Source organism: Catharus ustulatus, chromosome 33, assembly GCF_009819885.2.
Source record: "Catharus ustulatus isolate bCatUst1 chromosome 33, bCatUst1.pri.v2, whole genome shotgun sequence".
Lineage (NCBI taxonomy): Eukaryota > Metazoa > Chordata > Aves > Passeriformes > Turdidae > Catharus > Catharus ustulatus.
The window spans coordinates 1,164,949-1,192,857 of NC_046253.1; the positions used below are offsets into that span (position 1 = coordinate 1,164,949).

The 27,909-nt window shown below is 49.4% G+C and overlaps 2 protein-coding genes across 3 annotated transcripts; one reads left to right on the forward strand and one right to left on the reverse strand.

The window, feature by feature from the left end:
- LOC117009506 (zinc finger protein 11-like) lies at positions 1–27,719 on the reverse strand. Its single transcript, XM_033083750.1, is given in 5 exon segments — positions 1–1,757; positions 5,084–5,839; positions 25,044–26,364; positions 26,644–26,721; positions 27,141–27,719. Coding segments are annotated over 4 exon segments (3,369 nt in total). The 5' UTR covers positions 26,662–26,721; positions 27,141–27,719; the 3' UTR covers positions 1–483.
- Positions 19,878–22,589, forward strand: LOC117009497 (intercellular adhesion molecule 3-like). 2 transcript variants are annotated; one of them, XM_033083739.1, is made up of 3 exons: positions 19,878–20,277; positions 21,290–21,523; positions 22,349–22,589. In XM_033083739.1, the coding sequence occupies exons 1-3, from the start codon at positions 19,971–19,973 to the stop codon at positions 22,540–22,542; spliced, it is 735 nt and encodes a 244-aa protein (XP_032939630.1). In that variant the 5' UTR covers positions 19,878–19,970; the 3' UTR covers positions 22,543–22,589. The 2 variants fall into 2 exon arrangements, with proteins under 2 accessions (XP_032939630.1, XP_032939631.1); XM_033083740.1 differs by having other exon boundaries at positions 22,361–22,589.
- Positions 27,720–27,909: the final 190 nt, after the last annotated feature.

Consider the following 27,909-nt stretch of genomic DNA (forward strand, 5'->3'; position numbering starts at 1 on the left):
GGGTTTTAATTCTAATTTAATTTTAATCCTTGCATTCTGTTCTCTGTTGGAGGGACTCAGAGAGAATCTGTTACACTGCAACAACTGGGAATGGGGACAGAGACTGGGAATGGGGACAGGAACGAAAAGAGGAACCGGGAATGAGAATATGGGAACGGGACATGTTATATGGAAATAGCAATTGGAGAGAGAACATGGGATAGAGATTAAGATGATGGGAATGGAATGGGAAATGGGAATATGAGAACAGAATTGGGATAGGGAATATGGGAACAGGACTGGAAATACAGAAATTCAAACATGGGAATGGGAGAGGGAGGAAGAGCACAAGAAATGGAACAGGACAGGGAATATGGGACTGGGAATGGGATGTGGGCTGGGATGGGAGCAGGAGGACGTGGAGCCCCCAGCCAGGTGTGTTCCCAACACGGATCAGCGGCACCAGGGCTCAGCGGGGCTCTGCCCACCGGGGCTCACTGGGGATCATCCAGCGCGGATCCTGCCATGGGGGATGGAGCTGGAGCAGCGCACGAAGCTCTTCCTGCACTCGGGGCACTCGCAGGGCTTCCCTCAGTGCAGACTCCGTTTGTGTCGGATCAAGTTAGAGCTAAAGGAGAAGCTCTGCCCACACTCGGGACACTCGTAGGGCCTCTCCCCGGTGTGGGTGCGCCGATGCCTGATGAGGTGTGAGTTTTGCTTGAATCCCTTCCCGCAGTCTTGACACTCATAAGGCCTCTCATCCAGGTGAGTGCGATAGTGACGGAGGAGATGGGATTTTGCCTGAAACCTCTCCCTGCATTTATCACACTCGTAGTGCCTCTCCCCAGTGTGGATGCGCCGATGCTTGATGAGGGTGGAGTTTTGCGTGAAGCTCTTCCCGCAGTCATGGCACTCATAAGGCTTCTCATCCAGGTGACTGCGATAGTGCAGGTGGAGACTGGAGCTGGTGTGAAACCTCTTCCTGCATTTATCACACTCGTAGGGCCTCTCCCCGGTGTGGATGCGCCGGTGGATCATGAGGGCGGAGTTGACCTTGAAGCTTTTCCCACAGTCGGGGCACACATAAGGCCTCTCATCCAGATGACTGCGATAGTGCAGGAGGAGACTGGAGGCGGTCTGAAACCTCTTCTTGCATTTATCACACTCGTAGGGCCTCTCCCCGGTGTGGATGCGCCGGTGCATCATGAGGGTGCAGTTGTGCTTGAAGCCCTTCCCACAGTCGGGGCACTCATAAGGCCTCTCATCCAGGTGAGTGCGATAGTGCAGGAGGAGACCGGACCTTCTGTGAAACCTCTTCCTGCATTTATCACACTCGTAGGGCCTCTCCCCGGTGTGGGTGCGCCGGTGGAGGACGAGGGCATAGTTGTGCTTGAATCCCTTCCCACACTCAGAGCACTCATAAGGCCTCTCATCTATGTGAATGCGATAGTGCTCGAGGAGACAGGATCTGCTCCGAAACCTCTTCCTGCATTTATCACATTCGTAGGGCCTCTCCCCGGTGTGGATCCTCAGGTGTGTTTTCAGGTTTGAGCTCACTGTGAATGTCTTCCCACACTCACCACACTCGTAGGGCCGTTCCCCAGTGTGGGTCCTCTGGTGTTGTTTCAGGCTTGAGCTCTGGTTGAATCTCTTCCCACACTCCCCACACTCATAGGGCCGTTCCCCCGTGTGGATTCTCTGGTGTCTGTCCAGCCTTGAGTTCAGTTTGAATCTCTTCCCACACTCCTCACACTCGTACGGACGCTCCTCCGTGTGAACTGTCTGGTGATTGATCAGCTCCGATCTCCTCCTGAATCCCTTCCCACATTCCGAGCACTTGTGGGGCTTCTCCCCATCGTGAAGCTGCTCCTGGAGCCCCAGCTCCGAGCTGCGGCCGCCTCCCCGGCCCGGGCTGGCTCTTTCCTGCTGGGATCCCCGGGCTGTGCGTTTGCAGCCCCTCCTGGTGCGGGATCTGCGGGGCTTTTCCTCCCCGTTGCGTTCCTGCGCCGTGGAGCCGCTGCCAACGGCCTCTTGCACGAGGTTCTGCCGCGGGGATTTGTCCTCGCTGCTCTCCGTGCTCAGCTCCTGCTCTGGGGCACGAAGGACAAGCACAGGATGGGATTTGCCTCCGGGCCAGAGCCAAGGGCAAGGACATGGAGCAGGACACAGGGGGAAAGGGGCACTGACTTCCTCCTCACCTGCCTGCGCCTCCAGGGCCATCCTCCTCCTCTTCCTCACGGCCTCCTCCTCCTCCTCCTCGGTGCCGGGGTTTGGGAAATGCTGCTGTGGGGAGGAAAACAAGGGCTGAGCGCGTTGGGTTCGCTGGTGCCGCTGGCCAAGGGCAGCTGGAGAAGTCAGCGCCCCTTTCAGCCTCGGGGGGCCCGGAGCCCGCTCATCACCGAGCTCCCGCAGCCCTCCAGGCTGCCGGGGGTGCCCCGGCTCCGGGATCGGCCCTGGGCGCTCTCCCCGCTCCGGGGCTCCCGCCTTCCCCCCCGGCTCTGCCGCCGATGCCCAGAGCCGAGATCGCCCCCTCCCCGCCGCTCCCGGGCCATCGCCACCTGGGACCCGCCAAGATCCCTCCGGGGCCATTTCGGGCTCGCCTTTGCGCTCCTGCCACACCCAAACATCCCCTGCCCCGCAATAAAAACCCTCCCGGAGCCCCCCGGGATGGATTTGGGGCGAGCTCCCCCTCCCCGCTCACCTGCGGCTTCTCGGGGGCGCCGCTGGTGCCGGAGCCGGGCGAGCTGCGGCTGAGCGGGCGGGCGGGGGAAGCGCGTGGTGCCAAAAACGCTGCTCCTGTTCCTGTTCCTGTTGCTGCTCCTCCTCCCGTGTCCCTCCTCTTCCTCCTCCCTTTTCCCTCCTCTTCCTCCTCCTGCCGCTGCTCCTCTTCCTCCCGCTTCTCCTCCGCTCCCAGCCCGGCCCGGCCCGGTGCCGAGTCCCAAAAGCAGCCGCGCTCTGGGAATGGGGACCGGGAATGGGGACAGGGACCGGGAATGGGGACATGGACCGCGAATACCGGAGAGGGAAAGGGACTGGAAGGGGGATTAGGAAAGGACCCACGGACAGGGAATAGGGACAGGGAATGGCAATGGGAATAATGGAATGGGTCTGAGAATGGGACCGGGTCTGGGAATGGGATCGGGAAGGAGCAAAGGGACCGGGAATTTGGCACCGAGAATGGGACCGGGAACTGGACTACAAGAGTGAGAGCGTGAAGGGATCTGGGACTGGGACTAGAGCATCCAGAGCAAGAGTGAGAATGGGATGGGGAATGGGGACACGGAGCGGGAATGGGGCTGGGAATACGGGAACAGGACGGGGAATGTGGAAGCAGCAAGCGCAGAGAGAATCTGGGCTGGGGATCAGTGCTGAGCAGAGCTGCAGTGAAAGGCAGCGGGGCTGGGAGCTCTGCAGCTGGGCCTGCCCTGGGCTGCTGCGGCCCAGGGCCCAAAGGCTGGAGCTGCAGCCTTGCTCCTGTGGCAACAAGAGGAGCCTGGTGCAGGCCCATGGCCCCTGCACGGCCCCAGCAGGAGGGAGGGCTCTGAGGCCCAGGGCTGCTGGCAGCATGGGCTGCTGTGGCCAGCTGGGGGCCTCTGAGCAATGGCCAAAGCCTTGTGCTCTCTGCAGCTGGCCAAGGGCAGCAGCAGGGCTCAAGGCTTCGTGTGGCACAGGCAGCCCCAGCTGGGGAGCCCTCAGGCCCCCGTGGCACAGGCGGCCTCAGCAGCGGCACCGGCAATGGCAGCGCCTGTGGGGATTGGGGATGGCTTTACAGCTTCAGAGAGCACAGCAGCTGCTGCTGCTGTCAAGTTGTTCAGTGCAAAGGCACGGCAGGCTCCAAAGGCAAAGAGTGCCAGGCTCTCAAGTCCCTGTGCAATCTCTGTGGCCTAAAGTGCCCATGGAAGCAGCAGCAGCTCTCTGCTGCCAGAGGGGGAAGCTGCGGCCTGGGACAGAGGCTCGAGAGGCAGATGCTCCCTGGCCTTTCTTCTTCTCTTCTTTTCTTCTTCTTCTTCCTCTGCTTCTTCTCTCCCGTGCTGGCAGTGGTGATGATGATGGTGGTGGAGGAAGAGAGAGCAACGAGACAGGAGCGAGAGAGAGCTCTGGCTCCAAGACAGGGATTTTTATTGACAAATTAGCCAAAGAGCCCAAACCGCCAACATGAAGCATTTCTCCTAAACTTCTTGGAATTCTCCGTCTCTAATACAAAATTCTATTTGTCTAACTTGTGCACATGGCCTGTCTGTTCTAGTGAAGAATATAAAAATATTTTTACTGTATTTTATTTTGTCTTGAGCTGTGTTTTTGATCTCTCACTGCATATTCTTTTCCACACCAGATTGTAAGGCTTTTACATTTCAAGGCACTGAAAAATATATTTGTACTAACTTCAAACTACGGTTTACATTTCTATTTCATATCTGTGCAACTTAATATTTCTAATTTCTTAATCTAAACCTTAGACCTCTATTCCATGTGTGTTTGTCTTAATATACTTTAATTTCTACAAAAGGGTTTTAATTCTAATTTAATTTTAATCCTTGCATTTGGTTCTCAGTTGGAGGGACTCAGAGAATCTGTTACACTGCAACAACTGGGAATGAAGACAGAGACTGGGAATGGGGACAGAGACTGGGAATGGGGACAGGAATGAAAAGAGGAACTGGGAATGAGATTATGGGAACGGGACAAGGAATATGGAAATGGGAATTGGAGAGAGAACATGGCATAGGGATTAAGATGATGGAAATGGAATGGGAAATGGGAATATGAGAAGAGAATTGGGAATGGGAATATGGGAATGGGACTGGAAATAAAGAAATTCAAACATGGGAATGGGAGAGGGAGCAAGACTACAAGAAATGGAACAGGACAGGGAATATGGGACTGGGAATGGGATGTGGGCTGGGATGGGAGCAGGAGGACGTGGAGCCCCCAGCCAGGTGTGTTCCCAACACGGATCAGCGGCACCAGGGCTCAGCGGGGCTCTGCCCACCGGGGCTCACTGGGGATCATCCAGCGCGGATCCTGCCATGGGGGATGGAGCTGGAGCAGCGCACGAAGCTCTTCCCGCACTCGGGGCACTCGCAGGGCTTCTCTCAGTGGAGACTCCGTTTGTGTCGGATCAAGTTAGAGCTATAGGAGAAGCTCTGCCCACACTCGGGACACTCGTAGGGCCTCTCCCCAGTGTGGATGCGCTGGTGGGTGATGAGGTGTGAGTTTTGCTTGAATCCCTTCCCACAGTCGGAGCACTCATAAGGCCTCTCATCCAGGTGAGTGCGATAGTGCAGGAGGAGACAGGAGCTTCTCTGAAACCTCTTCCTGCATTTATCACACTCATAGGGCCTCTTCCCAGTGTGGATCCTCCGGTGTGTGTTCAGGCTTGACCTCTGCCTGAATCTTTCCCCACACTCCCCACACTTGTAGGGCCGTTCCCCAGTGTGGATCCTTTTGTGTAGGATCAGGCTTGAGCTCACTCTGAATCTCTTCCCACACTCCCCACACTCGTAGGGCCGTTCCCCAGTGTGGGTCCTCTGGTGTTGTTTCAGGTGTGCACTCTGGCTGAATCTCTTCCCACACTCCCCACACTTGTAGGGCCGTTCCCCCGTGTGGATTCTCTGGTGTCTGTCCAGCCTTGAGCTCACTTTGAATCTCTTCCCACACTCCTCACATTCGTACGGACGCTCCTCCGTGTGGACTGTGTGGTGTTTGATCAGGTCCGATCTCCTCCTGAATCCCTTCCCACATTCCGAGCACTTGTAGGGCCGTTCCCCCGTGTGGATTCTCTGGTGTTTGACCAGCTCCGATCTCCACCTGAATCCCTTCCCACATTCCGAGCACTTGTGGGGCTTCTCCCCATCGTGAAGCTGCTCCTGGAGCCCCAGCTCCGAGCTGCGGCCGCCTCCCCGGCCCGGGCTGGCTCTTTCCTGCTGGGATCCCCGGGCTGTGCGTTTGCAGCCCCTCCTGGTGCGGGATCTGCGGGGCTTTTCCTCCCCGTTGCGTTCCTGCGCCGTGGAGCCGCTGCCAACGGCCTCTTGCACGAGGTTCTGCCGCGGGGATTTGTCCTCGCTGCTCTCCGTGCTCAGCTCCTGCTCTGGGGCACGAAGGACAAGCACAGGATGGGATTTGCCTCCGGGCCAGAGCCAAGGGCAAGGACATGGAGCAGGACACAGGGGGAAAGGGGCACTGACTTCCTCCTCACCTGCCTGAGCCTCCAGGGCCATCCTCCTCCTCTTCCTCACGGCCTCCTCCTCCTCCTCGGTGCCGGGGTTTGGGAAATGCTGCTGTGGGGAGGAAAACAAGGGCTGAGCGCGTTGGGTTCGCTGGTGCCGCTGGCCAAGGGCAGCTGGAGAAGTCAGCGCCCCTTTCAGCCTCGGGGGGCCCGGAGCCCGCTCATCACCGAGCTCCCGCAGCCCTCCAGGCTGCCGGGGGTGCCCCGGCTCCGGGACCGGCCCTGGGCGCTCTCCCCGCTCCGGGGCTCCCGCCTTCCCCCCCGGCTCTGCCGCCGATGCCCAGAGCCGAGATCGCCCCCTCCCCGCCGCTCCCGGGCCATCGCCACCTGGGACCCGCCAAGATCCCTCCAGGGCCATTTCGGACTCGCCTTTGGGCTCCTGCCACATCCAAACATCCCCTGCCCGCAATAAAAACCCTCCCGGAGCCCCCCGGGATGGATTTGGGGCGAGCTCCCCCTCCCCGCTCACCTGCGGCCCGGTGCCGACACCCAAAAGCAGCCGCGCTCTGGCCCCAGGGGTTGGGGAGCATCTGCCCCCCGCGCGGCGCTGGGAGTGATACTGGGAGCACTGGGAATGTCAGGGAGAGCAGCGGCAGCGATGCTGAGAGCCCCGGGCAGGAACTGGGAGCGCTTTCCCTGCCAGTGCCGCTCTTACTGGGAGCACTGGTGGCGAACTGGGAGCACAGAGCGCCCGTGGACGGCTGCGGCCGTGGGTGGGCGGGGCCAGACGGGGTGGTTATGCAAATAACTCTGAATAGCGCTCGCTGATTGGCTGTTCTTTTTCGTAGCCCCTCCCATTATCTCCGGAGGTTTGGGGGCGTGGTTATGCAAATAGAAATTTGCGCGGGAATTCTGCTCTGTTGAGGACCTGGTTATGCAAATTGACATAATGTTAATATTTATGGTATGGGCGTGGTTATTCAAATTTCGAGCAATCACGCGCTGTGATTGGTGGACGGGAGCAGCCTCAATCCCTTTCGGAATTTTGGGAATTCGGGCCCTGCTGTGGCAATTAAAGGAATTTTTTTCATAGATGTCTCCTTTATTTTGCTTGAATTCCGGTTTTTTCACCTCATTTTTTGGTCCCCTCATATCCTAATCCCCCAAATTCCACCCCCCAATTTCTTCTGGTGGATTTTGGGTTTTTTCCCAATTTTTCCCATTGAATTTTGGGGTTTTTTCCTGCAATTTCTCCCAGGGAATTTTGACTTTTTTTTTCCAATATCTCCTAGTGAATTTGGTTTTTTTTTTTTTCCAATTTCTTCCAGTGAGTTTTGAGGTTTTTTTCCCCATTTTTTTCCAGTGAATTTTGGGGTTTTTTTCCCCAATTTGATTCAGTGAATTTTGGTTTTTTTCCCCGATTTCTCCCAGTGAATTTTGGGTTTTTTTCCCTCAATTTCTCCTGGTGAATTTTGTTTTTTCCCCCCAATTTCTCCCGGTTTTCCAGGCCAGGGGTCAATTCTTGGAGGTGACAGTGGCACCAGGAGACAATGACACGAGGTGGCACCAGGGGAAAGTGACATGAGGAAGTGCCACGTCCTGTCGACTCGGAGCTTTCCTGTCCCCTTTGTCACGTTTGTGTCCCCTTTGTCCCCACTCCTCCTGTCCCCGGCTCCTGTTGTCCCTCCCTGGTGTCCCCACGTTCGTGCCATCGCTGAAATAGAGAAATTCAGATTTAAGAATTAAGTATTTAGAAAGATTTTGATTGAAAAGGGAACTGACGAAACTATAGTGTCAGCTATAACTTATGGTGCTTGCAAAACAGGAAGAACAGCCAAGCTGCAGGATGAAGGTGACAGATTAAAATAGAAGAACAAAAACCCACAAGATGAAGGGTCCCTGGAAAGAAAAAAACTGATGCTGAAGTCCGGAAATTAACCAAAGAACTAAAAAGAGAGCATGCGCAAGAATACAAAGTAAAAAGTTCAAACTGAGAGGAAGACTCCTTACTTCATCTGAAGACCCCCGAAGACCACCAGAGCGACCCTAAAAGAACAATGCGCAGTCGCAAAGAAGCGTGAAACTAATTTCCATATGAAGCAGAGATAGGCAATAAATATGTATTAGGCGAATTGTATATTCCTAGTTTGTAGAGAATAAAAGGCGAGGCGCAGGTCGCCAAAGGTGTGCATGCTTTTGAAGGAGCGATCCCCCATGCACCCAGCGCTGAATAAATACATACCTACTCTTATAACTTATTTCTGTGAGTTATAGAGTGCTTTCCGCGCATCATTTTGGCGAGCCAGCCAGGAGGATCTCTGTCCGGCTGCAGGAGCGGCCGAGGAGCAGATTCCCTGGCGCGCCCCAGGACTTTCCTGGAAAAACCCTGAACCTCGGCTCGCTCACTGCAAGAACAGACAACGACCTGCTAGCATTGCGAATAAAACAGTATGTATTAAATATCTACAACAAGGCTGCTGGTAAGTCGTGCAGAGACGTCTGACGCACAGCACAGTCCCTTGGGCTTGCAAGCAGCCGGTCGAGGGGGGGCCGGAGACAAAGGAAAAGAGATCGATCCCGGCCGATAGCGCGGCCGATGGAGGGGTCTCACTGAGCTGATAGAGCAGCCCGCTAGCGACTCTGGGGGTGGGTCGAGTGAACCCTTGTTTTTGCTGCTATATTGTGTGACTGTTAAGTGCAGACATGTCGAGTTGTGGAGTGTGTCAGTGAGTGAATGAACGAGTGAGACATACCTCTGGTATGGTGTGAGTGCGGAGCTCTATCCGCGGTTCCGACCTCGAGCGACTGAAGCGGCCGGAGAAAAGCGAAGCGACTGGGGTCAGTGTGGAGTGAGTGCAAGTGTGGAATTTAAAATCCTGAAGCTAGCGTGGGAAGTTACATTGGGTGCCTGTGATTTAGGGTTGTGTGTGTAGTAAGACAACTGAGAAAAAATAGTAAAACTATATGGAAAAAAGTTTGAGTAAAAACAAGACAAGACAAAAGGGAGGAAATAATGGGAACTGAACAAAGTAAAGAAATCCCTAGGGCTAGTCCATTAGGCTGTATTATTGCCCATTAAAAAGACCTTTCTGGACAAGGAAGCACAGAAAGCAAAAGAGACCTTATTAAATTCTGTAAAAACTAGTAGCCTTTATACAAACTGGACGAAAGAGCGAAGTGGCCACCCAGTAGAACTTTGAACTATGACACACTATTACAGCTCATGCTGTTTCTCAAAAGAGAAAGAAAGTGGACAGAAGTAGCATATGCAGATATGTTTTTCTCTCTTAAAAACCACCCCGAATGGCAGAGGGATTGTGGGCTCAGGGCTCCATCTAACCCTCTAGTATTGGCCTTAGAAAAAGAGAATAAGACCAAAAGAAAAAAACTTAAGCGGTGTTGTTCAGCGTGTAGCATAAGGCAAAGGTGCACAAAATCTAATAAAGTTTACCAGACTGTGGCCCAGGAACAAGATCTGACAGATGATTTGCTCAGGTCTCCCCACATAAGACAGGGAGGGAACGAAAATGAAAATGCAAACTCAAAGGCACCAACAGCCCCAGTCCATTCGTCCCCTCCAATCGCACACCAGACTAGACAACAAAAACCCATAATACAGGCACCTCTGCGAGAGGCAGTGGGACCAGAGAGAGAAAGGATATTGGTTAAATCTCCCTTCTCCTCAATTAACTTGGAGGCATGGGAAAAGGTTGCTAAAAATTACCAAAGTGATCCAGTTAACACTGCTAACCGTCTGCGATATATAATAAAACAACATAATCCAGATTAGAACAATATACAGTTATTATTAAATGCACTGACTGAGACAGAAAGACAATTAATTATAAAAACGGCAGGAAATTTGGCAGAAAATTTTTATAGAATCCAACAATTAAATGTTAAAAAATATTTCCCACTCCAAAATCCACAGTAGAACCCAAACAGATCAGCAGAATTAAAAAAGTTAGAAAACTATCGGGAGTAGATTGCAAAGGGAATGGAAAAAGCCATTCCCAAAACTATAAATTGGTCAGCATTGTATAAAATTAAGCAAAAGCCCTCTGAGTCACCAACCAAATTCCTCAATCGATTAAGGGATGCAATGCGCCGCCACACACCACTGGACCCTGGGTCTGACATAAAGATACAGCAGCTAGTCAGTTTATTCCTAGGGCAATCTACGAGTGACATAAGGCGTAAACTTCAAAAGATACGAGAGGCAGAAGGGAGGAATTTAGAGACTCTGGTAAATGAAGCATAGAGAGTTTTTAGTAACCGAAAAGAAGGAAAGAAAGGGCTGGTAACTGTCGTAAGTAAGAGGGAGAGAGGAAGACGTAGACGAGGACCACCTAGACAAGGCCCATCCCGGCTGGGCAGGGACCAGTGTGCGATCTGTAAAAAATATGGCCACTAGAAAGATAAGTGCCCAAAACGAAGACGTGGTGGCCCTCAAAAAAAGAAAAAAATAATTGCACATGTGAATAAAGACTGAAAAAGACCGGTAGATCGCACCCCAGGAGATCCACCAGTTATAAAATTGAGACTGGGGAGAAAAGAAAAAGAAGTGAAATTTCTAGTTAACACAGGAGCAACATATTCAGCTTTAAATAAAACTTTGACACCTGTGGGAGAAGATTATGCTACGGTAATAAGAGCAACTGGCCAACCTGAAAAAGCATATTTTTGTAAACCATTAAAATATAAGCTTGGAAAGCAATGGGGTATTCATAAATTTCTATACCTCCCCAGATCCCCAAAACATCTTTTGGGGAAAGACCTGTTAGAACAATTACAAGTAACTATTAAATTTAAAAATGAAGAAGTTATTCTAAAGGTAAATGATGAACAGTACATAGAGACATTAAGTTTAATGTTAACAGCCGTTCAAATAGAAAAAGGAATTAGTAAAAAAATAATGAATCAAGTGTTCCCTGGAGTGTGGGCTTCTAATGTGCCAGGGAGAGCAAAAAATGCACCTCCTATAGTAATTAAATTAAAGGAAAAAAAACAACCAGTTAGAATTAAACAGTACCCCTTGAGAAGGGAGGACAGGGAAGAAATTAGCCCGATAGTTGAAAACTTTTTACAATTAAGGTTGTTAAAAGAATGTCAATCTGAGTTTAATGCTCCCATCTTACCAGTCCAAAAACCTGATGAGTCATATCGAATAGTACAAGATCTAAGGGCAGTTAACAAAATCACTGAAAATCTGTATCCTGTAGTAGCAAATCCATACACTTTGCTAACGTGCCTAACACCAGAGCTAACTTAGTTTACAGTTCTAGACTTGAAAGATGCCTTCTTTTGCCTCCCTCTCCATGAAGACAGCCAAAAAATCTTTGCATTTGAATGAGAAAACCCTAAAAGTGGACGCAAATCCCAGCTCACATGAACAGTGCTGCCTCAGAGATTTAAAAACTCTCCTACCCTGTTTGGGGAACAACTCGCCAAAGACCTGGAATCCTGGGAGGCTCCCCCAAAAGAAAGAAAGCTCTTGCAGTATGTAGATGATATCCTCATAGCCACCCAGACAAAAGAGGCATGTGCAACCTGAACAGTAAGCCTCCTAAACTTTCTAAGACTTCAAAGATACAAGGTATCAAAAAAAAAGGCCCAAGTAGTAAAGCAAAAAGTAATTTATCTGAGTTATGAAATTAGTGCAGAACAACAAACTCTAGGGCAAGATCGCAAAGAAGCGATCTGCCAAGTCCCGAAACCTCAGACAGTAAAAGAACTCCAAACATTCTTAGAAATGACAAGATGGTGTAGGCTGTAAATACACAGCTATAAGTTACTTGTAAAACCTCTGTATGCACTCATTACGAACGAGAACAGAGAACTCCAGTAAACAAAAAAAACCACGCGGGCCTTTCACCAGCTGAAAAAGGCTCTAATGTCAGCTCCAGCTCTCAGACTCCCAGATGTGAGTAAACCATTCTTTCTGTTTTCCCATGAAAAACAGAGAATTGCCCTGAAAATACTGGCCCAAAATCTAGGTCCATACCAGAGAGCGGTTGCTTACTTCTCTAAGCAACTGGATGCAACAGCCAAGAAATAGCCGAAATGCCTCAGAGCCGTTGCAGCAGTGGTGCTGAATATTCAAGAGGCACGCAAATTCACCTTGAACCAAAAAATTACTGTGTTAGTGTCTCACACAGTGTCTGCAGTCCTAGAAGTAAAAGGCGAGCACTAGCTTTCCCCACAAAAGTTCCTAAAATACCAAGCCATCATAGTAGAACAAAATAATGTAAAAATAATTGTGACTAATATTATCAACCCAGCTTCTTTTCTTAGTAAAAATCAAAGAGATCCAGTACACCACGACTGCCTGGAGACCATCGAAGCCACCTATTCTAGCCGCCCAGATCTAAAAGACACCCCTTTAGATGACACAGAAACCTAGTTCACTAATAAAAGCAGCTACGTCGTCAGTAGAAAAAAACATGCTAAGTATGCAGTTACCACCTGCAAAGAAGGAATAAAATCTAGATCCTTGCCAACAAGTACCTCTGCACAAAAAGCTAAAATAATTGCTTTAACCCGCGCCCTAGAAATTGCAAAGAAAAAGAAAATAAATATTTATACAAACTCAAAATATGCATTTGAAGTTGTACATGCACATGGAGCCATCTAAAAAGACAGGGGACTGTTAAACTCACAAAAAAAAATATCAAACATGCACAAAAAATACTACAACTACTAGAAGCAGTTCAGCTACCTGAGCAAGTAGCAATTATGCACATTAAGGCACACCAGAAAATGAGCTCAAAATTAGAAGAAAAAAACGAGCTAGCAGACAAAGAAGCAAAAAAAGCAGCAAAAAGTAAAGTGACAATTGAAAGAGCTTTAATTCCAGATAGACAAGTCTCCCTTGAAGGTAAGCCAGTATATACCAAAAAGAATAGAAAACTAATTAAAGATCAAAGAAGAACCTATAACCAAAAAGGATGGGCTGTTACTGCAGAAGGGACAATAGTCATCCCTTCTCACCTGTTATAGTCATTAGTAAGAGAAGAGCACCAAAAAACACACTGAAAAGTAAATGCCCTGTATAATTATCTAATTAAAAAGATTGCTGCCAAAAGTTCATACTCTACTGTAGTTCAAGTAACCCGACAGTGTAACATTTACCTCCAAACCAAACCCAAAAATACCCCCAAACCAAAACTTAGTCAAATTGAAAAAGGCCATGGGCCTAAACAACAGTGGCAAATTGACTTTTCAAAACTCCCAAGAAAAAGAAGGTATCGATATTTGCTGGTGTTAACAGATACCTTTTCAGAGTGACCAAAAGCTTTCCCCACCAGAACTACCAAAGCCCAAGAAGTAACCAAAGTATTGTTACAAAAAATAATCCCACGCTTCGGAGTTCCAGCCACAATATCTTCAGATAAAGGGCCACACTTTATTTCAAAAATAGTACAACAAATCAGTCGTCACTTGGGCATAGACTAGAAGCTCCATACTCCATATCATCCCCAGTCAAGTAGCCAAGTTGAAAAAATGAATCATTTAATTAAGCAACAAATTGTGAAATTAAGACAAGAAACTAATTTACCTTGGCCTCAGTCTCTCCCACTGGCATTGCTGCGAATCCGAACCAAGCCTAAAGCCAAAAAAAAACTAAGTCCCTTTAAAATGCTTTATGAGAAACCATATGGAGTGCAAAAAAGATTGTCTACCCAAGTAGAAAAAAAGAAGCTGACTGATTATATGATAGCCCTAAGTAAGCAACTCAAAAAAATTGAGAAACATGTGGCTGGAACTCGAAGCAGAGGGCTGGATGGACCAGTGCATGACATACAACCTGGAGATTATGTGTATGTTAAGTCTCTTACAGAGAAAACTTTAGAGCCACAGTGAGAAAGACCATTCCAGGTACTCCTCACCACCTTCACTGCAGTTAAAACCAAGAAACAAAGTGCCTAGATTCATCACTCTCGAGTGAAAAAAGCTCCAAAAGCCCCTTAGAAAGTAACATTGAGTGACAATGAACTGAAATTAAAACTTACTCGAGCAAAATGAATACATTGCAATCGAAAATATTCAGTAATTTAGATTGCAAATATTTTATCAATAGAATTGTTTTATTTGTTTTGCTTGTAATAATAAGTGTAATCCAAGAATTAAAAAGTGCCTCTAGTCAAAATGAAGCTAAGTGGCCTTGGTCCCAAGCTTTCATTCAGTACACTAAATCCATGAGAAAGCATTCTAATATAAAAAATTTAAACCTATCAACTGTAGTTGTGCATAGAAACCAAATATATAAAAGGCATGAATGGCAAAATCAAGAGCTGTGGTCCCTTCAAGAGACTATAAGAGAAGTAATCGAAGTAAGATGTCAAATGGTTAATGAAACTAAACATAAGAAAGCAAAACAAATTACTGTTTCAACTTCTCCTACAAACAGCGACCCGAAAGTCTGTAGTCGTCCAAGTAAATTAGATTGTTAGTGTAATTTTACATTAGTACAAACTGTGTATATGGTTTGCCTTTAGTATCACGATTCTATTGAGCTTACATTCAAATTTAAAATAAATGTTACAACTGTTGCAATAACTGAATCGGCTGTGACCCAAACCCAAACCACTCTACCTAAAATTGAACCCAAAATTTATGAAGTTGGCCCCTATGTAATAAGAAATACAAACCAACAACAACTGCTATTTAACCCAGAGTAGTCTCTCAAACGTGTTAAATTGCTAATGCAAACTAACATCTCTGAAATTCAGCCAACCTACTCCTCCTTCCTAAAAACATCCTTTGAAGGCTGGGCAACATAGTTACAAAAACGAGTACACTTTAAGAGCAAAATGCAAAGAAATTTAACTGAAATATTAAAAACAAGATTGAGAGTTTGAAACAAAATAAATTCAGAAATATTAATAAATAAGTTAACCACTGCAACAAGTGATCTGAAAAAGCTAGATCAACCCCTACGATCCTCTTTATTAGCACTAAGAACTAGTCAGTGGCAAATCTCTAAAGTATTGCCAAAGTGAGAAAAAGTTACAAACCAAGACCATGAGTTAATAATAAAGGCACTTAATAAGGCCCAAGACAATGTGTCATTAGCTCTCAGTTGCATACAAGCACAATTATGAATGCAATTAACAGTTGCTTTAGTAATAAAAAAAAGAAGTAAAAGTGCTTTTCCCATTGAAGTTCAGAAAATTGTCTAAGACAATGCAAACAATTTAGAAAAAAAACTTCAATCCTGGTAAACTCTTGTAAATTTTACCTATAACCCTATCACTGAAATGGCTACTGCTTTTGTGCTTATTATACGTAATGCCATGATTTACACTATCCACCCTATTATTGCATTAAAATTAAATCATGAAAAGGCAGTGCTATATCCCTCAAAGCACAGAGCATGGGCCCAGATAATGAATGAGAAATGGCAAACTGTAAATTTAAAATCTTGTGCTACAAAAGAACAACTAGAGTTTATCTGTAAGAGTAACACAATTGATGCACAAGATATATGTCTGGATACTAAGCAAAGTATTTGCCACTTTGAAATTCATCCAAATACTAGTCAAGAAACTGTGCTTGTATATATTGGCTTAGGCTGTGTATGTTTAAAAACTGCTTGTGCTTCTGTAAAAATAAATGATAATGTAATCTTATCCACTAAAAACCATTCTAACCTTTGTATTTGTAGTTTTGTTAAAATAGTTGGATGTAACTTTTCATATGTAGCACCAGTTACATCCCACCAATTAATAAGATCTAATTACACAATATATCATAGATTATCACCTACACCCATTGAAATGAATCTTACATTAATAAAGCAGCTAATAAAACACCAAAACCTGACAAAAATCCTGAAAAAAATTCAAGAAAATAGGCAAAAAACTCTGGTTACTGTCTATCATGATATAAAAAAAGATAAGCAAAGTGTTACAAAAAGTAAAACAAGATGCAACTCATCACTGGTGGGATGCACTCTTTGAATGGTCACCAACTGCAACTGAGATTCTAAAAACGCTTTGCCACCCTATCATTGTCATGCTGATATTAGTAGGTGTAAGTCTGGTGCTGTCTATTAAAATACTTGTTTAAAACTGGAAGATGTTAAAGCGAATAGTGGCACTGACTTCCCTAGTGACAGTATATGGTAATGTAATGAGAGATACATGCCGAGAGAGGCAAGCCGTGAAGTTAAACTAGAAAAGAAACAAGTATCGATATTAAGTAAAAAAATTTACTAATTTTCCAGAAAAGGGGGGACTGAAATAGAGAAATTCAGATTTAAGAATTAAGTATTTAGAAAGATTTTGATTGAAAAGGGAACTGACAAAACTATAGTGTCAGCTATAACTTATGGTGCTTGCAAAACAGGAAGAACAGCCAAGCTGCAGGATGAAGGTGACAGATTAAAATAGAAGAACAAAAACCCACAAGATGAAGGGTCCCTGGAAAGAAAAAAACTGATGCTGAAGTCCGGAAATTAACCAAAGAACTAAAAAGAGAGCATGCGCAAGAATACAAAGTAAAAAGTTCAAACTGAGAGGAAGACTCCTTACTTCATCTGAAGACCCCCGAAGACCACCAGAGCGACCCTAAAAGAACAATGCGCAGTCGCAAAGAAGCGTGAAACTAATTTCCATATGAAGCAGAGATAGGCAATAAATATGTATTAGGCGAATTGTATATTCCTAGTTTGTAGAGAATAAAAGGCGAGGCGCAGGTCGCCAAAGGTGTGCATGCTTTTGAAGGAGCGATCCCCCATGCACCCAGCGCTGAATAAATACATACCTACTCTTATAACTTATTTCTGTGAGTTATAGAGTGCTTTCCGCGCATCATCGCTGCCCCCCAGATGTCCTTTCAGCTCTGTCCCTAATGTCCCTGTCCCCTTATCCCTGTCCCCCTGTCCCCTTGTCACAAATGTCCCCGGGCTTTTCCTCCTCTGGTGGCCTGGAGGTGACAGCAGGGAGGGTGGCAGGGCTGGGTGTCACCAGCGGAGCCTCGGGGATGAGGGACAGAGGGATGGGGCGGTGGGGACATCAGGGGACATCAGGGGACATCAGGGGACATCCTGGGGACAGCAGGAACCGCCCTGGGGACATCAGGGACCATCCTAGAACAGGGGAAATCATGGATCATCCTTGGGGACATCAGGTGACAGCCCTGTCACGAGCTGGGGGTGGCACCTCGGGGCTTGGAGGGGCTCAAAGCTGAGCCTGGGCTGGGGACAAGGGAGGGGACAAGGGACAAAAATTGTCGCAGGACAGGAGAGGTAGAAAAATGGTCCCAGGACACGGGCACGGGGACGCAAAAATTGTTGCATCCTGGGGGCACAGGGTCACAAAAATTGTCACATCCTGGAGTAGGGGAACACAAAAGATGTCACAGGCAGGGTCAGGGGACCGGAAATCCCCGGGGGCGGGACGGGCCTGGGGCGACAAAAACGGGCGGGAGGTGGCGGAGGGACGGACACGGGGACACAGGGACACAGGGACAGAGGGACAGTGGGACAGAGGGACAGAGGGACACCTAGACCCCGAACCGGACGGACCCGGAAGAGCCCAAAGGGACCCGAGCGGAGAATCCGAATTGATCGAGCCGGGAAAATCGGAATTGATCGAGCCGGGAAAATCGGAACCGGAGCTTTACCGGAAAAACCGAACTGGAGCATCCCGGAGAGCCCGAACCGGACCCATCCCGGTTCTCCCGGTAAACCAAACCGATCCATCCCGGTTCTCCTGAAAAACCCGAACCGATCCATCCTGGAGAGCCCGAACCGATCTTTCCGGGGCTGCGGACCCGCACCGGATCCAACCCAGAGACCCCAAACCCACCGAGCCCAAAGACCCCGAACCCACCAAGCACCTCACGGTGTCCCGGGAACCGGTTCCAGCCCCGGTACCCGGTTCCACCCCCTCGGACCCGGTTCCGCTGCCAGAAGCGGAGCAGGACCCGCTGTCACCCCCCCGGCATTGTGGCCCCCGCGCTGCTGGCGCTGGCACTCGGCACCTTGGGTGTCATCGCAGGTGAGGGGACACCGAGGGTGACACCGGGCAGGTGAGGGGAAACCAAGGGTGACACCGGGCAGGGGGTGAGGGGACACCGAGGGTGACACCGGACAGGTGTGGGGGGGTGGCGAGCACCCAAACCCTCGTGGTCGCCACTTGTCACCCGTTTGTCGCCATCTCCGAATCCCATTGTTGATTGGGGGCGGTGGGGGGGGCAGAATGTTTTTGTTCCCATTCTGGGAATTTTAATTATTTTGTTTATACTTTCAAAAATCCATTAAAATTTTTTATTTATTTTTTTTTAAATTTAGTTATTTCTCTCCCTTTTCTTGACCGGAATTTTTATGGGGGGCTCAGCCAGGGCCGGGTCCCGAGTATTTTCTGCATTTTTGGAGGTTTACTCATAAATATTTTAATTTTTTTTCCTGTTTCTGCTGCGTTCTGCGGACTTTCCAATGTTGGGGGGTTTTTTTGTTTTTTTTTGGTTCCACCAGAATTTTGCGGGATGTTTTGTCGGGAAAACACCGAAATTTGGCTTCGAGTTTTTCCAGGAGGAAAACTCGACTTTTTCCTGGAGGAGCCAGTTTAGATTAATTACAGAAAATTTATTAATAAGCGAATTGAACAAAACAGCGCTGGGCGGGTCGGGGAGTCATCGCCACACCAAAAAACAGTTTTAACTCTTTTTTTTTTCAGTTTATTTTCCAGTTCTTGCGGTTGCTCGTTCCGATTAATGCTGTGCTCTGCGATTTTAGCGAGCAGGGGTGAGGAGTTGCTCGGGTGTCACTCCCAGCTCCTGGTGGGAATTGATAAGGGGCTGGTGTTGTCTTTATTTCTCAGCACATCCTCTGCTATTTTTCTGTCTCTGTAGCCTTGTGTGGGCTCCTCTGTTCGCTCAACAGGAAGAGGTGGTAACGAGAAACCCTTTGCATTCGGGGTCTGTAAGCGCTTACTGAACAAGATTTGGTAACAAACACATTCCATTACACTGGATTTGCTGAGATGCAGAAAATATCCCCCAAAAAATCCACCCAAATTCTCAATTTTTTTTTTTTTTTTTTTTTTTTTTTTTTTTTTTTTTTTTTTTCTCAAGGAGTGACTGGATGCGAATTTTTTGTGCCGGGTTTGGGATTACCCGAGGTGGGGTCGGGGCTTTGTGGTGTTGGACAAAAGGGGGGCAAATGAGTTTATGGATAGGGATTTTAATGGGATTTTAATGGGATTTTAATGGGATTTTAATGGGATTTTATAGGGATTTTAATGGGATTGTAATGAGGATTTAATGGGATTTTGTTGAGATTTTAATGGGATTTTAATGGAATTTAATAGGGATTTTATAGGGATTTTTTTGGGATTTTATAGGGATTTTATAGGGATTTTGTTGGGATTGTAATGGGATATTAATGGGATTTTAATGGAATTTTATAGGGATTTTAATGGGATTTTGTTGGGATTGTAATGGGATTTTAATGGGATTTTAATGGGATTCAATGGGGTTTTAATGGGATTTTATAGGAATTTTCATGGGGATTTTAGTAGGATTGTAATGGGATTTTAATGGGATTTAATGAGATTTTGTTGAGATTTTACGGGATTTTAATGGGATTTTATAGGGATTTAATGGGATTTTGTTGGGATTTTGGGAGATTTTAATGGGGACAACGCACAGGTGACACTGAGTGACCACAGGGGACACTGAGTGACCACAGGGGACACTGAGTGACCAGAGGGACACTGAGTGACCCCAGGTGGCACTGAGTGACTCCAGGTGACACTGAGTGACCCAAGGTGACACTGAGTGACCCCACCTGACCTTGAATGACCCCACCTGACCCCGAATGACCCTTTCCCCCACAGACATCCCCAAACCACAGCTGCACTCCCCGAACACCGCGGTGGCCGGCGAGGATCTCTGGGTTAACTGCTCCCTGTCCCCAAACGCCCCCGAGGACACCAGGCTGAATTTGGTGGCCCAAAATCGCTTTGGGTTGCCACTGGACGGGAGCTGCTTGGATCTGGACTGGTTCCTGAAGCAGTGCCTGTATTGGGTGCCTGAGGATGAGGAGGGAGAGCTGAACGTGAGCTGCGAGGCGCAGACGATGCCCTACGGGAGCCGGAGGGAATCGAAGCAAATCCGGGTGCTTGGTGAGGGAATTTCTGGGGGGAATTTTGGGTTTTTTCTGGGAATTTCTGGTGGGAATTGTGGGGTTTGTCCTGGGAATTCCTGGTGTTTTATCCTGGATTTTTCTTGTCTTCATCTCGGATTTTTCTTGTTCTTTATCCTGGATTTTCCTGGTGCTTTATCTTGGATTTTCCTAGTGCTTTTTCCCACCCCTTATTCCAATTTTTCTCAACCCTTCTCCCACCATATCCCAACCCTTCTCCCAATTTTTCCCACTTTCCCCCAGCCCTTTATCCCATTTTTTTCCCATTTTTTCCCATTTTTTTCCCATTTTTTCCCATTTTTTTCCCATTTTTTTCCCATTTTTTCCCATTTTTTTCCCATTTTTTTTCTAATTTTCCCCAACCTTTCTCCCAATTTTCCCCAATTTTTCCCAACCCTTCTCCCACTTTTCCCCACCCTTTTCCCACTTTTTCCCCAACTTTTTCCCCACTTTTCCCCCAACTTTTTTCCCACTTTTTCTCAACCCTTTTCCCAATTTTTCCCATTTTTTTCATAATCCTTTATCCAAATTTCCCCCACTTTTTCCCACTCCTTCTCCCAACTTCTCCCGCTTTTTCCCAACCCTTATCCCAATTTTTCCCACTTTTCCCCAAACCTTTTTCCCACTTTTTCCCAACTTTTTCCCCAGTTTTTCCCAACCCTTCTCCAATTTTTCCCAATTTCCGCCAATCCTTTATCCCAATTTTCCCCCAATTTTTCCCAATCCTTTTCCTCACTTTTCTCCAATTTTTCCCAACCCTTTTCCCCACTTTTCCTCAACTTTTCCCCCACTTTTCCCCAAATTTTTCGCCATTTTTCAACTTTTTTCCTCAATTTTTCCAAACCCTCATCCCAAATTTCTCCACCCCTTCTCCCAAATTTTCCCACCTCTTCTCCCAATTTTTCCCACCTCTTCTCCCACTATTCCCCACCGTTTCCCCTACTTTTTTCCCACTTTTCCCCAACTTTTTTCCCATTTTTTTCCCCCCACAGCCAAACCCCGCCTGGATTGCCCGGCCCAGCTGAACTGGATCGAGGGTGAGAACGAAATCCTGGATTGCCGGACTCGCGGAATTCCGGATCCGGAGCTGAACTGTACCAAGGACGGGAACTCCGTTCCCGTGGGGACTCCGTTCCGCGCCGAGCGAATCCACGCCGGGATTTACCTGTGCCGGGCACGGAATGACCTGGGGAGCGCCGAGAGGAACGTGACCGTCTGGGTGCAGTGTGGGCGAAGGGGAAATTTGGGATTTTCTGAGGGGTTTTGGGGGTTTTTGGGGATTTTTGGGATCTGGAGGGTCTGGGGGATCTTTGGGATTTTTTTGGGGATTTTTAAATTATCTTTTTTTTTATTTTTTAGGGTTTTTTTGGATTTTTGGGGGATTTTAATTTAATTTTTTTTTAAATTTTTGGGGGGAGTTTTGTGGGCAACATGACCGTCTGGGAGCAGTGTGGGTGAGGGGGAAATTTGGGGCTTTTGATTTTTTTTTGTTTGTTTTGTTTTTGGGGTCTAGAGGGTCTGGGGCATCTTTGGGATGTTTTAGGGATTTTTTGAGGTTTTTTTGGGTGTTTTTTGGAGGGGTTTTTTGGGGGGATTTTTGGATTTTTTAAAAGTTTTTCTGGGGGTTTTTTGTTTTGGTTTTTTTTATTTGGGTTTTATTGGGGTTTCTTGGAAGGATTTTTTGGGGGGATTTTTTGGGGGATTTTTGGGGTTTTTTTGAGGATGTTTTGGGAGCTTGGGGGGGATTTTTTGGGGGGGTTTAGGGTTTTTTTGGGGGCATTTTGGAAGGTTTTGGATTTTTGGTGGGACTTTTTGGGGTTTTTTGGGGGGAGTTTGAGGTTATTTTGGTTTTTTAAAGGATTTTTTTGGGGATTTTTGTTTTGTTTTGTTTTGGTTTTTGGGTTTATTTTGTTGTTTTTTGGGGATTTTTTGCAGGGAGGTTTTTTTTTTAATTTTTAAATTTTTTAAAAAATTATTATTTTTTGGGGTTTTGGGGATTTTTTTGGCATTCTTTATGATTTTTCCTAACTCCTCCCCATTTCCCCCCATAGACTCCGCCCCAGACTCCGCGCCCTTCCCGCTCCTCCCCGTCCTGCTCGGGAGTCTCCTCCCATTCCTGGCCTTACTGGTCCTTACTGGTTTGTACTGGTGGCACCACCACAGCATCGAGGTGGGCGAGTACTGGCTCTGGAAACGACACCCGAGGCCACCGGGCCACCAAGGGGCCACCAAGGGACTGCCCTAGGCCGGGAGGCCAAACTGGGACGGACTGGGATGAACTGGGATGGACTGGGAGGGGAAATTTTGGGGTTTTTGGGGGGTGGAGGAGGGGGTGGCGTCAATAAAAGTGTGGTGGTGTCACCAAAGTGTCACCAGATTGTCATCAGTGTCCTCAAATTGTCACCAAATTGTCACCAGTGTCCCCAGATTGTCACCAAACCCCTCAGGGACATTCCCAGTTGTCACGGTCGGCACAATCTGAGCGGGGGTCGTGATGGTTCGTTCGACCGCAGGGTGCAAAAGACAACAGCAAGACACTAAGGTTTTGTTCAGCAGCAAGAAGCAAAGCAATATTTTGAGGGCCAACAACTCAGTTTTGGGGTAATGGTGAGAAGGAGAGAGATAAAAGGATGATGAAGCAGAAAGAGAGAGAGAGATAATAAGGGGAATAGGTCCTTGGATCATCCGGCGATGTCTTCCATCCGTGGGGAGAAGGAAGTCTCAAAAGTCTCTTTGGAGAGTGATAATTTTATAGTCATTTTCCAAGGGGAGTGGCCCCTGGCCAAAAGGTGGGGAGATTTATGGACTATTGTGTTCAGAGCATCATGGCTTCAAGAATCAGGAGCAGAAAGTTCGGCTGTTCCTGACCCGAATCTGCCCCAGTCCATTGTACGGTGACATCCAGAACACACCCGAACACAGCCCTTGGACACTGGGAATTGAGACAGGGACTGGAAATACGGGAACAGGACGGGGAATGTGGGAGCAGCAAGCGCAGAGAGAATCTGGGCTGGGGATCAGTGCTGAGCAGAGCTGCAGTGAAAGGCAGCGGGGCTGGGAGCTCTGCAGCTGGGCCTGCCCTGGGCTGCTGCGGCGCAGGGCCCAAAGGCTGGAGCTGCAGCCTTGCTCCTGTGGCAAGAGCAGGAGCCTGGTGCAGGCCCATGGCCCCTGCACGGCCCCAGCAGGAGGGAGGGCTCTGAGGCCCAGGGCTGCTGGCAGCATGGGCTGCTGTGGCCAGCTGGGGGCCTCTGAGCAATGGCCAAAGCCTTGTGCTCTCTGCAGCTGGCCAAGGGCAGCAGCAGGGCTCAAGGCTTCGTGTGGCACAGGCAGCCCCAGCTGGGGAGCCCTCAGGCCCCCGTGGCACAGGCGGCCTCAGCAGCGGCACCGGCAATGGCAGCGCCTGTGGGGATTGGGGATGGCTTTACAGCTTCAGAGAGCACAGCAGCTGCTGCTGCTGCCAAGGTGTTCAGTGCAAAGGCACAGCAGGCTCCAAAGGCAAAGAGTGCCAGGCTCTCAAGTCCCTGTGCAATCTGTGTGGCCTAAAGTGCCCATGGAAGCAGCAGCAGCTCTCTGCTGCCAGAGGGGGAAGCTGCGGCCTGGGACAGAGGCTCGAGAGGCAGATGCTCCCTGGCCTTTCTTCTTCTCTTCTTTTCTTCTTCTTCTTCCTCTGCTTCTTCTCTCCCGTGCTGGCAGTGGTGATGATGATGGTGGTGGAGGAAGAAAGAGCGACGAGAGAGGAGCGAGAGAGAGCTCTGGTTCCAAGACAGGGATTTTTATTGACAAATTAGCCAAAGAACAAAACCACCAGCCTGAAGCATTTCTTCTAAACCTCATAGAATTCTGCTTCTCTAATACAAAAGTCTACTTGTCTAACTTGTGCACATGGCCTGTCAGTCCGATCTGAAAATATAAAAATATTTTTACTATATTTTATTCTGTCTTGAGTTGTGTTTTGAGTTATCACTGCATATTCTTTTCCACACCAGAATGTAAGGGTTTTACATTTCAAGGCACTGAAAAATACATTCTTACTAACTTCAAACTACAGTTTACATTTCTACTTCATATCTATGCAACTGAGTATTACTGCTTCCTTTATGTAAACCTTAGATCTCTATTCCATGTGTGTTTGTCTTAATATACTATAATTTCTACAAAAGGGTTTTAATTCTAATTTAATTTCAATTTTAATCCTTGCATTCTGTTCTCTGTTGGAGGGACTCAGAGAGATTCTGTTACACTGCAACAACTGGGAATGGGGACAGAGACTGGGAATGGGGACAGGAATGAAAAGAGGAACCGGGAATGAGAATATGGGAACGGGACAAGGAATATGGAAATAGCAATTGGAGAGAGAACATGGGATAGGGATTAAGATGATGGGAATGGAATGGGAAAGGGGAATATGAGATCAGAATTGGGAATGGGAATATGGGAACAGGACTGGAAATACAGAAATTCAAACATGGGAATGGGAGAGGGACTAAGAGCACAAGAAATGGAACAGGACAGGGAATATGGGACTGGGAATGGGATGTGGGCTGGGATGGGAGCAGGAGGACGTGGAGCCCCCAGCCAGGTGTGTTCCCAACACGGATCAGCGGCACCAGGGCTCAGCGGGGCTCTGCCCACCGGGGCTCACTGGGGATCATCCAGCGCGGATCCTGCCATGGGGGATGGAGCTGGAGCAGCGCACGAAGCTCTTCCCGCACTCGGGGCACGCGCAGGGCTTCCCTCAGTGGAGAATCCGTTTGTGTCGGATCAAGTTAGAGCTAAAGGAGAAGCTCTGCCCACACTCGGGACACTGATAGGGCCTCTCCCCAGTGTGGATGCGCCGATGCCTGATGAGGTGTGAGTTTTGCTTGAATCTCTTCCCGCAGTCTTGACACTCATAAGGCTTCTCATCCAGGTGAGTGCGATAGTGACGGAGGAGATGGGATTTTGCCTGAAACCTCTCCCTGCATTTATCACACTCGTAGGGCCTCTCCCCAGTGTGGATGCGCCGATGCTTGATGAGGGTGGAGTTTTGCGTGAAGCTCTTCCCGCAGTCGGAGCACTCATAAGGCTTCTCATCCAGGTGACTGCGATAGTGCAGGTGGAGACTGGAGCTGGTGGGAAACCTCTTCCTGCATTTATCACACTCATACGGCCTCTCCCCGGTGTGGATGCGCCGGTGGATCATGAGGGCGGAGTTGACCTTGAAGCTTTTCCCACAGTCGGGGCACACATAAGGCCTCTCATCCAGGTGACTGCGATAGTGCAGGAGGAGACTGGAGCCGGTCTGAAACCTCTTCTTGCATTTATCACACTCGTAGGGCCTCTCCCCGGTGTGGATGCGCCGGTGCATCATGAGGGTGCAGTTGTGCTTGAAGGCCTTCCCACAGTCGGGGCACTCATAAGGCCTCTCATCCAGGTGAGTGCGATAGTGCAGGAAGAGACCGGACCTTCTGTGAAACCTCTTCCTGCATTTATCACACTCGTAGGGCCTCTCCCCGGTGTGGGTGCGCCGGTGGAGGACGAGGGCATAGTTGTGCTTGAATCCCTTCCCACACTCAGAGCACTCATAAGGCCTCTCATCTATGTGAATGCGATAGTGCTCGAGGAGACAGGATCTGCTCCGAAACCTCTTCCTGCATTTATCACATTCGTAGGGCCTCTCCCCAGTGTGGATCCTCAGGTGTGTTTTCAGGTTTGAGCTCACTGTGAATGTCTTCCCACACTCTCCACACTCGTAGGGCCGTTCCCCAGTGTGGGTCCTCTGGTGTTCTTTCAGGCTTGAGCTCTGGTTGAATCTCTTCCCACACTCCCCACACTCATAGGGCCGTTCCCCCGTGTGGATTCTCTGGTGTCTGTCCAGCCTTGAGCTCACTTTGAATCTCTTCCCACACTCCTCACATTCGTACGGACGCTCCTCCGTGTGAACTGTGTGGTGTTTGATCAGGTCCGATCTCCTCCTGAATCCCTTCCCACATTCCGAGCACTTGTGGGGCTTCTCCCCATCGTGAAGCTGCTCCTGGAGCCCCAGCTCGGAGCTGCGGCCGCCTCCCCGGCCCGGGCTGGCTCTTTCCTGCTGGGATCCCCGGGCTGTGCGTTTGCAGCCCCTCCTGGTGCGGCATCTGCGGGGCTTTTCCTCCCCGTTGCGTTCCTGCGCCGTGGAGCCGCTGCCAACGGCCTCTTGCACGAGGTTCTGCCGCGGGGATTTGTCCTCGCTGCTCTCCGTGCTCAGCTCCTGCTCTGGGGCACGAAGGACAAGCACAGGATGGGATTTGCCTCCGGGCCAGAGCCAAGGACAAGGACATGGAGCAGGACACAGGGGAAAAGGGGCACTGACTTCCTCCTCACCTGCCTGCGCGTCCAGGGCCATCCTCCTCCTCTTCCTCACGGCCTCCTCCTCCTCCTCGGTGCCGAGGTTTGGGAAATGCTGCTATGGGGAGGAAAACAAGGGCTGAGCGCGTTGGGTTCGCTGGTGCCGCTGGCCAAGGGCAGCTGGAGAAGTCAGCGCCCCTTTCAGCCTCGGGGGGCCCGGAGCCCGCTCATCACCGAGCTCCCGCAGCCCTCCAGGCTGCCGGGGGTGCCCCGGCTCCGGGATCGGCCCTGGGCGCTCTCCCCGCTCCGGGGCTCCCGCCTTCCCCCCCGGCTCTGCCGGCGATGCCCAGAGCCGAGATCGCCCCCTCCCCGCCGCTCCCGGGCCATCGCCACCTGGGACCCGCCAAGATCCCTCCAGGGCCATTTCGGGCTCGCCTTTGGGCTCCTGCCACATCCAAACATCCCCTGCCCCGCAAAAAAAACCCCTCCCGGAGCCCCCCGGGATGGATTTGGGGCGAGCTCCCCCTCCCCGCTCACCTGCGGCTTCTCGGGGTCGCCGCTGGTGCCGGAGCCGGGCGAGCTGCGGCTGAGCGGGCGGGCGGGGGAAGCGCGTGGTGCCAAAAACGCTGCTCCTGTTCCGGCCGCTGGTTCCTGTTCCTGTTGTTGCTCCACCTCCCGTGTCCCTCCTCTTCCTCCTCCCGTGTCCCTCCTCTTCCTCTCGCTCCCCGCTCCGCCCGGCCCGATGCCGACACCCAAAAGTCAGCCGCCCTCAGGCCCCAGGGGTTGCAGAGCGGCTGCGGCCCGCGCGGCGCTGGGAGCGATACTGGGAGCACTGGGAATGTCAGGGAGAGCAGCGGCAGCGATGCTGAGAGCCCCGGGCAGGAACTGGGCGCGCTTTCCCTGCCAGTGCCGCTCTTACTGGGAGCACTGGGAGCAGAGAGAGCCCGGGGTCGGCGGCGGGCCTTGGCGGGCGAGCCAGGTGGGGCGTGGTTATGCAAATGAGTCACGAATACCTCGCGCTGATTGGTTCTTCTATTATGACGTTTTCCCCTTTCTGAGGCGTTGGGGGCGTGGTTATTGAAATGAGGATTTGCGCGGGAATTGTGTAATTTTGATTGCGGGGTTATGCAATTAAAAGCCTCTTAATCTCTTTTGTGTGGGCGTGGTTATGCAAATTAGCCAGAGATTCCCCGCGAGGCTTTGTTGGCATCCCCCTGGGCCCCACCATTGACGCGTGGGGGGGTTTGGGACCCCCAATATCGGTGCCTCCCCCTCCCAGAGTCTCTTGGAATCCTCCCGTGCCAGC

Bases quoted from the DNA above. Each gene is read 5' to 3' on its own strand.
- LOC117009497 (XM_033083739.1), top strand. From the start codon at position 19,971: ATGACCCTTTCCCCCACAGACATCCCCAAACCACAGCTGCACTCCCCG. The intron at 20,278-21,289 runs GTGAGGGAATTT...TTCCCCCCACAG, and splicing joins GAAGCAAATCCGGGTGCTTG to CCAAACCCCGCCTGGATTGC. The intron at 21,524-22,348 runs GTGGGCGAAGGG...TTCCCCCCATAG, and splicing joins CGTGACCGTCTGGGTGCAGT to ACTCCGCCCCAGACTCCGCG.